General features: G+C 37.0%; 1 protein-coding gene across 1 annotated transcript; it reads left to right on the forward strand.

Annotated features, from left to right (window-relative positions):
* Positions 1 to 7,186: 7,186 nt before the first annotated feature.
* LOC124187024 lies at positions 7,187 to 10,824 on the forward strand. Its single transcript, XM_046579268.1, has 3 exons — positions 7,187 to 7,375; positions 9,869 to 10,121; positions 10,210 to 10,824. Exons 1-3 carry the CDS (start codon positions 7,187 to 7,189, stop codon positions 10,755 to 10,757), a joined length of 990 nt encoding a protein of 329 aa, XP_046435224.1. The 3' UTR covers positions 10,758 to 10,824.
* Positions 10,825 to 12,703: the final 1,879 nt, after the last annotated feature.

Consider the following 12,703-nt stretch of genomic DNA (forward strand, 5'->3'; position numbering starts at 1 on the left):
GCAGTGTTCGACAAGGATAGAGAGCTCGGTAATGGTCGGTATAGGAGAGGATTTGACAATTTCATAAATTGACAGAAAAATAAAATACACGACCTTCGAAGGCGACAAAACAGTAGCTTCCCAGAACTAGTTGTGTCAACATGCAGGAAATTTGTAAGAAAAAAGAAGTCTTGCATCGTATCGCTTAAGAGAGTAATGCGATTCGTCGTAAGCACAGAATCCTCAAGACGGGAAAAAATTCGCTGCAGGAAACAATGAAGGATGTCTTCAAACCTGTGGTAACCCTGCTTCAGGAATAAGTCAACGTCTCTGGAGTCACGAAACTTGTCAGAAAAGAGATAAAGGAAGAACTCAAAACTGAAACTAAGTGTGAGCGGATGAACGAAGTGAAAGCGGAAGATTCTCTCGCAACTGCAGAGAAATAGAATCAAACTGTCACAGAATCGTCGATAAGATCATAAAATGAATATCTTGAGATTCCCAACGATGAACAAAGACAGCACGAGTTGGATACCGTGTACGGGGTACGGAGTCTTTCTACTGTCGGACTGATGGTTGGTGACTTACCGATAAGTTTCGAGCGCGATTCCGTTCGCATGGGCGGTACGCTCTATCCGAAAACTCAGGGATTTCTGGAGCTGCTGTTTAATAAGATGCCCAACAGCGCTCACGTTACCCGCAACGACACGGAGAATCACCGCAATATCCTTCCCGCAACAAATGCTCACAGAAAGTATTGTAGCGTGACCGAGCCTATCCGAAACGCTCAGAGCGCCAAATTCAAGCATTCAATTGCTGAGCTGCTCAATATTTCTACGTCAGGCAAAGGCGTATCACCATTGTCACAGATGTCGAAGCGTACGGCAAAGGTGTTCTGCTACCTTAGGCTTGGGGTACTCGACAAGGTGTTAAAACAGATTATATTTTCTGGGACGACGCTAACGAGCTGGTGGAACGTCTTCGTTAGCGTATGGCATCTCAAGCGGCTGGCAATACAAGTCAAAACAATGAAATCATGTCGTTTCTGGAAGAATTACGGGAAGCCGGAATGATTCATTATCCAATTCTCGTCGACTCTGCAATCATTCACGCGATGAGCGTCGACGTGTTTGGACGTCAGCTGGATAAAAACACAGCTGCGAGCACTCGCGGTCCTCCGGGTGTCGGGTGTCAAATAACAGCAGACGGGCATTACGATATACGGAACAAGAGACTGTGCAATGTCGCAGATCCCGCAGAGCCGAACAATGTTTTAACTTTAAAAACCTTCAGACGAAAATTCAACGTTACAAAGCTAAGGTGCAGGCTTGTGGCCTCACGGAAGCGTGTCGGTTGTGTTTTGAAACACGATCCGCTTGTCGTCATTCCAGCTAAGTGCTACTTTCTGCTGTTCTACAGTGTATACCTCGTGCTTCCGACTAAAGGGGGGAGCCTGCTTTGGAGGCTTCAAAAAATAGGTTTTTTCGAGGATTTTTTTGGGAAGGAAAGAAATATCCGATTAAAACGAAACTTTCAGGGTTTATTCTTATGTATTTCAACAGTCTTCTTGAATTTTTTCATTAGGATACATGTCATATTATGCCTGGTACAAGCATTTCACCGAGGCGTCTCGAGTATGCATTTGTCTTGCGGCGGGAAATGTGCAGGTCGCAATTTCTATCTGAAACAAAGAAACAAAAAAAATTTTCACTTCTCAATAGTATAGCTCCTAGTTGAAGCAAGAAAATTCTACAAAAAGTGAAAAATTCAACAATTTTTCGCAAATTAAAAAAAAATTTATTTTTCTTGCGAAAATAATTCACTTTAGATTGTTTAAAAAGTGGGTAAATCGTAACTTTCTTGAAGTTTTTTAGGTTCAACTAGAAGAGAATTTCATCCCGAGTACAATGCAATTTGTCTCTTTTCAATAGGACGTTTAGTTTTTTCCCTATCTTTCCCGCCAATTAGGAAAAAGCATAAAAATGAAAAACCGAGAAATCGTGCGTCAAAGTTTTCGTACATAAAAAATCGTAATTTCCTTGAACTTACCGCATTAATATGCTAATCAGCGATTTCTGGTCCATAGAGTTGCCCTTCAGACTCTTCAAAAAGCTAGTTCAAAACTTCAAAAAACTGGTTCAGACTCTTCAAAAAAACTTCAAAAAACCGCTCGTATACCTACTCGACGCTTGCTCAGTATTTCTTCTGTAACTCCGAAAATATTTCGAATTTGCGTCTGAAATTTTAGGGACACATTCTTGGATAGTTTGGGAAGACATTTGTGCAAAAAAAAAATAGATTTTTTGAAGCCTCCAAAGCAAGCTCCTCCCTTAATATCAAATGCTGATTTCTAGGCAAATTTTCACGTTTCAAAGCATATTCCAAATAATCATTAAGGGGGTATTCTAGTCTAGAGGCCCGAATTTCGAGCATTTTTTGACGGTGAATAAAATAAAAGCTATTGATATTTTTACCATCCATTTTTTTATCATTTATTTATTTATATATTAAGAGCACACAAAATGAATTTAAAAACAAAAAAATAAATTTTCATGGAATTATGCGTCCTTGAAGTGGAAGGGGAAAACAAAAGGCAGTATCCTCGTCGCCACGATTTCTACCCTTGTGGTCATCAGAAAAAAAAAAAAAAAAGATTATTAATCTACATAAATGCAGCTATCGTACTAACCAAAAAAAAGTCGAAAAAAAATTTTTTTTTGCCAAATTACGGCTGTCCGAAAAAAGTAATACGTTTTTTTTGACTTTTTTGGACGTTTCTGAATTTTTTAAAAATAGTAAAAATTATTATTCCGTTATAATAATGGTTCGTGCGATAGAGACATGTGTTGAGAAGATTCTCACCAAATTTCAAGTAAATCGGTTCAATAGAACTTGAGAAATCATGTCAACCGTTTTGAAAAATGTAGTTTTGAGAAAAACGCGTTTAAAGTATTCGTTCCAGCCGAGCCAGTATTGAAGACGTGTCACTAAAATAGCTATATCTCTGAAAATAATTGAAATTTTGACTTGTCCTTTCAAGGACATATTCTTAAAAGGTTAAGCTTTGAAAATATAAAAAAAAAAAAAATCGATTTTTTCAAATTTCCACACTAGAATACCCCCTTAAGAGTTATTTTTCTCAACGCTGATCCTTTGACATCTTTGGCACGATTATTGTCTTTCTCATCCCCCACGACTCGGAATGCGTACAATTTTGCTCTCAATCCTACAAATTCCAACATTATTTTTCCATTATTCTCATCTTTCATTCAGCTGAGGACTTTTTGTTCGCTAGAGGCATTCCATAAGCGTTATCAAGCCGATAATCAGACGTATCGAATTTATGCAAGTCCTCCTTCATATGTTCGTATATGTCGGGGACGGCAAAGTTGTAAATCAAACTGTTGGTGTCCGTATACGTTAATTTTGCTCGGTTGCCAAATTTCCGTTCGATATAATTATAATGAAAATCGTAGATATATGTTTCAGACAGATCCAGGATGGAGAAACCTGCATTCAATGGTTTATTCAACTTGACTTCCGTCTCACTCATTTCGACGATAATCATTTCTTCGTCGAACACGGTGCAGTTGTGAAAATTAGGTTTGACTATGGTAGCTCTAGCACCGTATCGCCCATTCCATTAGGTGATCAATCGAACATCTCTGTACTTTCGCACGTTTTCCATTGTTTCGCCAAAAACTGCATTGTTCATCAGTTTGTGAAAATTTTTCTTGAATTCTTTGTGAGATTTTTTCCGCAAATCAGTATTCAAATCTATGTATTTTTTGAGCTACGGGGTTTGCCTGAATTTGAGAACTCTGTGAATTTTGAGTAAACCCTCCATCGTTGCTTAGTAGTGTTCGACCTAATATTTTCTTAGATTATGAGCCTTAATTTTAGTTTCAATTACAAGGTAGAAAACGTACATAGGATTAAAGGTATACAGGATGGTTTAACGATCAATGAAAAAATATTCATAATTTCAATCTCTTTTTGTTTATTGAACGAAAGACTTCCTTAAGACACTGGATATTTGGATGTGATACTCAGATTATACGTATACGAATTCAAGTTGACCGTACGGTCCGCCATGATAGCGTAGATGCACCCGTATCTTCAACGATTGCGAGAATCTTTCAGGTTCAAAAAACCTCTTTCTCACGGTCCCGGACCGCTCGCCGTCAAGTCGAAAGTCGTCAAACGCATTGTTTGTCAGCCTACATCCGTTCAGGGTCGAAGCATCCGCATACAAATTTCAGAACCTTCCAGAATTTAACTTCACACCGAATTCCTTTGACCGCATGCCTCTCACCGTCGAGTCGAAACACGTCGGACGAATTGTTTGTCAGTCTAGATTCGTTCAAGGACGTGAGAATCTATTCGAACCTTCTGGAAGCTTTCAAAACCTGACACATGCCAGGATTCTCGGTCGAACGATCGAGGATCCACGGGGTTCGCTCGAACGCCTAAGGATTCACGGAGTGCGCTTGGTAATGCAGTTATCGATCCCGCATCGATGGCATGATTTTCTTCACCGACAAAGAGCACAATTTATCCCACAAGGAGTAATACCACGGCAATTTCGGGTATTTTTTATTAACGATCATGGTCAATTGCAGGATTTTCCACTGACAATCATGGTTAGTTGAAGGATTTTCTACCGACGATCATGGTCATTTGGGAGATTTTCTTACCGACGAGCGGTCGGCGGAGCACATTTCATCTCACGAGAGTGGGGGGTAACCTTCAAGGGTTTGCGTCTGAGATACACGGATAGGCGGATTGGTCGGCTTGGTCGGTAAGGAAGGTGTTTCAAGGCAGAACCCGCCTTGTTGTACTACTTTGAACGGCAAAATCGGGCAAAAATGCTGGTGGCGCCATGTAGGTCTGCTTCTTTGACGGTGAAAAAATCAAAATAGCTGCTCAGCTGACCAAGCAAAAAATCTCATCATAAAAGTGTCTGACGACAACAAATCAAAATGTCTGCTCATCTGACCAAGCAAAAATCAAAAATGGCTGCTATCAGATTGGCTGCTCGTGTGAGCAAAAATCAAAATGACTGCTATCACAATGGCTGCTCATCAGACGGCACAATCGAGCGAAAATACTGGTGACGTCATGCATTTTAACAGCCGCTAACAATATCATGGGTAAGGCTTACTATCGTGGGGGTAACATACCGACTGCCGGTAAGGTAGGGAGGAAGGAGGGGTCCAGTATGCCACCATTTTTAGGGTTAGAACCGGCGTATCTATACTACTTATATTAGAGTGTGTACTGGTTGATGAATTCCACAATCACATCTCAAACCGTAAAACACATGAATTTCAAAAGCATGTCCCGCACAGTGTAGCATACTATGTACATTGCGCGTAAGATGAAACTTTATCGGAGTTCCACAGTAAACGCGGTGCCGATTGCATAGATTGGTTCTTGCAGCAGCTTAAAGAATCATCGATTCCAGTAGAGTCACGCATCAAAAACATAATTCCGATGAAGTCTCTTATCCATGGACGAAGCGATCGTCACATGCGAGCAAAGAATTGTTATATTTGCAAAAATCCATTTACCCCTGGGGAGAAAAAGTGTCACGAACACTGTCACTTCACGGGTAAATATCGTGGTCCTGCTCATAATCGGTGTAATTTGGATTTCAGAGAGACGCATACAATTCCAATAGTTTTTCACAATTTGTCCGGTTACGATTCGCACTTTTTAATAAAATCCCTAGCGTCAACTTTCCCCGGTAAAATTACACTGCTACCCACAAATAAGGAAAAATATATATCCTTCACGAAACGTGTTGATGGGACAATGATGCACTTGAGATTCGTCGATTCGTTTCGATCTACGGCTAGCAGCATCGATAAACTTTCATCATATTTGAATGATGCCGACAATCTCATAACACGTAAATTTCATAATAATGCCACATAGTTTAGTTTAATGACCCGCAAAGGCATTTTTCCCGATGAATACGTCGATTGTTGGAGGAAACTCGATGAAACGCGATCACCTGCAAAGACGCATTTCTATTCGCACCTCTGCGAGGTAAATATTTCAGACGCCCATTAAAAGCACACTAAAAATGTTTGGGGGCAATTTCATTTAGATTCATTGGAGGACTATTTAGATTTATATTTAAAGACTGATCTTCTTTTGCTTGCCGATATTTTTCAAAATTTCCGAGTCAGCTGCTTCAAAACATATGATTTAGATCCGTTGCACTACTACACAGTGCCGGGACGCTTGCTTTGGACGCGATGCTCAAGCATACTTATGTAAATTCACAACTTTTAGACGACCCTGAAATGTTGTTATTTATTGAAGGGAGCATTCAAGGCTGCGTAGCACATGTTGTAATCGACAAGCTCGGGCCAATGACAGGTTTATGGGAAAAGATTATGATCCTAGTGACGTGAAATTGTATCTCGTCTATTTTGACGTGAACAACCTATACGATGCGGCAATGAGTGCGCATATACCGATTGGTTCATTCGAGTGGGGCCATAATCACATTGATATATCAACGCACCCGGACGATTCACCGATCGGTTACATCCTGGAGGTGGATTAGGATTATCCTGTAGAGCTTTACGAGGATCATAACGATTCACTTTTTTTTCCCGAGCATCTCACTCCCCCAGGTAGTTGAAACGCTAAACTCGTTACCACCCTTCACCCCAAAACAAAGTATATATTGCACTATAGCAATTTGAAGCAGTGTTCGAGTTTAGGATTTTCATGGCTCGAGCCTTACATCACTCTCAATACACACATGCGCAAGCAGTCTAGGACCGAGTTTGAGAAAAACTTTTCAAAACTCATAAATATCGCGGTGTTCGGCAAAACTAAGGAGAATGTACGAAATCGCAAAGATGTTAAATTGGTCACAAAATGGGTGGAAAGAGGTGAAGCAAGAATGCTTATTGCCTGAGCAAACGTTCACAGCTGCATCATATTTGACGCGGATATGGTTATCATTGAAATCAATCGTTTCAAAGTTCACTTCGCTAAGCCTATGTGCAATAGTGCCGCAATCCTAGATTTATCCAAAATTATTCTCTACGATTTTTACTTTAATTACATTGAAACCAACTTTTCGAACAAACAAGCTAGATTGATGTTCACCGACACCGACAGTTTTATTTATCAATTCAATGTGCATAATATCTATGATATCGTCAAACGTGACGTCGACGCAATGTTTGACACTTCTGACTATCCTCCAGACAACGTGTACGGTATTCCGCTGAAAAACGAGAAGTGTCTGGGTCTGATAAAGGATGAGAACAACGGAAGAATTATGACCGAGTTCATTAGGTTACGAGCGAAACTGTACACCTTTACCACCGTGGGTGAGGATGAAACGAAACACAATCACTACATCCAAGTATGAAACGTGCCAAGGGTGTCAAAAATTCAACGTTGAACACAAGCACGTTTGACGATTATGAGCGCTGTCTGTTGGCCTACAAAGAGTTGGCCTGTCCTTAATGCTTAATACGTAGCAAAAAAACATCAAGTCAGCACCATTGTTCAGAAAAAATTGTCTCTGAGTTGGCAAGATGACAAGCAGTAATTGATACTTGGGCAGACCGACACCGTATCTTGGGGGTTTGTCACCGCCATTGAATAGCTATAGGGTAGAACTGAGGGCATAGAACCGTTGTAAATATTTTCGTTCGATGTCTCGGACGATCTACCACCAGGCAGAAGCGTTTCAACATCAATACGATATTGAAAAGATTTGAAGTTTCAAATGTGAATTCATATACTCAACAATTATTCATTTGGTATTATTATATTGAGCAATTATTCATATTTATTCGTTTACCACGCGAAAACCTTTCAGCGAATGAAAAAAAGTTTTTAGAAAACGAAAAAAAGTTTTCCGGAAATGAAAAAAAGTTTTCCAGAAAATAAAATGTTTATTAATCGGATACAGAAATTGCGGATTATTATTATTATTATTTTTATTGTTATTGTTATTGTTATGTTTATCGTTATCGTTATCGTTATCGTTTTCGTTGTCGTTATCGTTATCGTTATCGTTTTCGATCAGTGAGAAGTTCAGGACTGTATTGGTGGTATGATTAAAGTTTTCGTTGGTTTTGACGGTCAGTGATGACAAGATGCATTCATGGATAATGATGTCTTCATTACGATGTTTCGGCAGGACCCCGCCTGCCATGATCAGGTTTCTTAAAAAATTTTTTGATATAAATAACAAAAAATATAATATAATATATGAAAAAACAAATTTTTCACAGATATAAATTAAGCACTAAACACTTTCTATTAAAATTATTATACATAGATGCCTCTAATTAATTAATAATGTTAGGTTGTCATGAGATAATAAAACATTTCAGACTCACATTTTTAGACATTACTTACAAGGAAGGTCACCTTACTGTACCCCCACAACCTGGGTCAAAAAAATTATATTTTGTAGTTCATACCAAAGTATAAACCCTCACAAAAAATTAGCGACTCACTCGCATATTTAAGGGGTGAAATTAATTCTCAAAAATCGATGGTTTTTTCGTTTTTCGCTGATAACTTCGAAACAAAAATAGATGCGGCAAAAGTTTAATTAGCAAAGTTGTTCATTTTTCAGTGCTCTGCAATATTATGTAGCCGGAAATTATATAGAATTTTTGCGTTTTTTATTTTCATAAAAAAACGGGGTTTTTTACACATCTTTTTCTATCATTTCATAATAAACCGTAATTGTTCCGACTCCACATATAATGATATCAATATACATTTGTTTCTTACGTCTCAAGAGGTCATGGAACCCGAAAGTTATTTTTTCAAACGCAATTTTTTTTATAGATTTGGACTGATTACATGTTCTTATCATAATCAAACTGTGAGGTCGACTGTTTGAAATACGTTTTATTTTTTCATGATATCCTATCTGAGATGTTTAATACCGTCATATCAGTAAATAATGAGGCTCTGTATAAACTGACTCTTGCCACATTTAAGTTAGTATTGACGGTTTCCGTTCATTAAAGTTTTCTGGTTATAGGAGTGCATTATTAAGAACGTATTGAATACTGTGAACTTTTATCAAAATGTATATCAATCCCGTGAATGTCATAAATATTTTTTAGACTTATTTTATGATGATGAATTTGCCCGAAACACCAGTGAATGAGAATAAAATGAAATTAGCAGATACAATTGAAGAGTTTTTAATTGAAAACATAAACACATACACGAGAATCGAAATTGAAGAAGACGAAAGCTTGGAATTTTAAAAACAATTCAAACACCATGAGCCTGAAAGTATAGAAGACAGTGAATTGGAATGGGATTCAATTTCATCTGATGAGGCAGATGACTCTCAATGTACAAAAAATTAAGATTAGAGTTCATTCGATTACAAGAAGAAAGCTGTGGAGTTTTGGAGAAGTGGAAAAACAAAAAATTTAAATATTCGTACAGTTGCACACCGTTTTAAAAAAGTGATTTCTAAAACACAATAAAGCGTTGGGCTCATCAAATCAATAAAGGCGGGACTTTTGAAGAAAAATTAAATGAGATATCTCAATATACTTTAAATCGCTTCATTGAAGCAGCTGAATGTGGCAAGATAGTACACGATATTGATTTGCGACGATGAGCTTTGACCGTACATAAAAATTTTATGAATTCCGATGCACGATTCAAAGCGGCAAAAAAATGGGTGAATAAGTTCAAAAGAGCACATCGCATTACGTCTCGGAAAATTACAAAATTTATCACCCGGAAAACTTTAGAAGACTCAAAAAATCTTAAAAAAACGGCTGAATAGTTTACAAATAACATTAAATCTGTTATCAACGACCTTGGTCTGGAAAACGTTTACAATTCAGATCAATGTGGATTTCAGTTTGAAATGCATTCTGGTCGTACTCTTGCAAACCAAGGATCAAAAAAAATTGAATGCGTTGTTCAATCGATATCTTCAACAACTCATTCTTATACGATTCAACCAACGATATCCGCCGATGGAAAATTACTTTCATTGTTATATCTTGTATTAAAAAAAATCGGTCGTGACTTTGGCCCACGCGTAGAAAAAACGTTGTTCAAACCCACAAACGTTTTTGTTTCGGCATCGAAATCTGGAAAGTTAACATCAGGTAAGAACTATTTGAATTATACATTCTTGTGGCATATTAAATATTGCGAACCTAATCAGATTAAATATTTCTTTCGTTTTTTCGACAGATCATTTCAAACAGTGGCTAACCGAAATCTATTTTCCGAATGTTGGCGTCAACAGTGCGCTTTTAATCGACTCCTGGAGTGGACACTGTTCAGAAGTAGTTGATGCAGTAACTCCTCCTAACAAAAAAATTGTATCAAAAATTATTCCAAAAGGGACAACAGGACAAATACAACCATTAGATGTGTTTGGTTTTCGAATATGGAAAAATTTTGTTCGGCATTTTTCAGATATAGTAATTCTTTCCGGTAGCGATATAAATCTGCATTTAAGGAATAACATCATCAAACTGCAGTCACTTGTTCACAATCAACTGTCTTCCCCACGTTATATTAATATGCTTAAATATGCATGGTACAAAAGTGGGTACATAGAAAAAACACCCCCTGAGTTCATCAATCCGGTGACGTTTGGTTTGGGAGATAATTCGGAACCACGATGTTACATTTGTGGTGATTTAGCTGTTATAACATGTTCGTGGTGCAAAAAACCTTTGTGTCTCAAACACTTCTTTGAGAAGTATCATTATTGCAATGAATACATTCCATAATACGAAATGAAGAAACTGATACGTGCATTGTCTGCTTTTTTTCCTGTCATGAGTACTAGACATTTTAATAGCTATATAATATATGAATTAAAGGTTCCTAGTACATAAAAAAACGACATGCATGTTATATCAAGTTTTATATAAAATAAAAAAAAATCATGTGATACTTATTCGCTTGTACTGAAATGGATGCACAAAACTAAACTTGATGTAAAAGATTTATGAGTATTTTACGATAAGGGTGGAACAACATATGTGGATTTACTAAACCTATATATAAATGTAAACATATTCCGTTTGACGGATTTGTCAACCTTATTTAATTTTTAGGCGAAATCAGAACTTTTTCGGTGATCAAATGACGAAAAATGTATTAAAAAACACTTTTTTTTAAATAAAAAAAATAAAAAAAATTGTTTCCAATTTTCAACTACTTATTATTGTAGAACACTAAAAAATGAACAACTTTGCTATTTAAACTTTTGCCGTATCTATTTTTGTATCGAAGATATCAGCGAAAAACGAAAAAACCATCGATTTTTGAGAATTAATTTCACCCCTTAAATATGCGAGTGGGCCGCTAATTTTTTGTGAGGGTTTATACTTTGGTGTGAACTACAAAATGTAATTTTTTTGACCGAGGTTGTGGGGGTACAGTAAGGTGACCTTCCTTGTTAGTTTACCGGTTGTTGCTTACATGGTGTTTCAGAAGGAAGTGACTATCTGTTTGTCATTCTGACCCCTTCCATGTTGATTATAACAACAATGATATAATGTATTCTATTTGTATGGATGGTTTATTGTTGCACTAGCACTTTGTTTATGTGACCTATCTTACACATGTTTTTTGCGACTTATAAAATATTTGTGTAAAGCTGACTTAGATTGTCAATGTCAGTTCTCTTGTTTACTGTATCATTTGTTGTTATGTGTATCATTTCTTTTATAATTCTTTGTGCCAGTTTATCTCGTTGTCTGATATTGTAACATTTTCAAAATTGAACTTGTGCCCTTCAACCAATGCATGATACGCTAATGTTGATCTGTCTGGATCATGTGTCTTTATATCGTATTTATGATTAGCGATCCTTTTTTTCAAATGTTGCGAAGATTGGCCTACGTAGCATTTTTTGCAATCTGTGCAGTTGATTTTATAAATAATATTAGTTTGTTCTAGCGTAGGTGTTTTTGATTTTAGACAAGTAAATAAATTATTAATAGTGTTGGTGATTTTATGACACATTAATGTTTTTCTTACGTAGTATGTTTTTTATGTTTTTTGATAAGCCTTCAATAAAGGAAATTGACCCTATACATTTTTCATTGTTGTTTGCACAATTATCATCATTATAGCTGTTATAATGTTTATCTATTCTTAGTTCTTGTGGATGTCTAATTAATTTTTTGGGATAGCCATTCTTCTTTAGTGTTTCCCGTACTAATTTTAAATTTCTTTTTCTAAACTGCCCGTTTGACAATGTAATGCTTCTATTCAGTAGACCTATGGCCACACTTTTTTTATATTGTGTTGGATGGTGTGAGTAAAAATTTATATACCTAACAGACCAAGTTTGTTTTTGGTACTAATCCGTTTGTAAAATTCCCTTATGATTAATTACCCACATATCAAGAAAACTGATTATCTTGTTTTCTTCTACTCATGTGTGAAATTGATGCGTGGATGAAATAAATTGAACGCGTCCACTAGTTGTTGAATGTTATCGTTGTGTACGCATGTAATTATGTCATCTACGTACCCCTTGTAAAAAGATAATTTAAAGGGTAGTGAGTTTATGACCGACTGTTCAAGGGTTTCCATGACCAAATTAGCTGCAACCGGACTGATAGGTGACCCCATGGCTACACGGTATATTTGCTTATAGAAACTATTCTCGTGTGCAAAAAATGTGGAGTTTAAACATGTATCCACAGCTTTTATGAATTCA

This window comes from Neodiprion fabricii, chromosome 7 (assembly GCF_021155785.1).
Source record: "Neodiprion fabricii isolate iyNeoFabr1 chromosome 7, iyNeoFabr1.1, whole genome shotgun sequence".
NCBI lineage: Eukaryota > Metazoa > Arthropoda > Insecta > Hymenoptera > Diprionidae > Neodiprion > Neodiprion fabricii.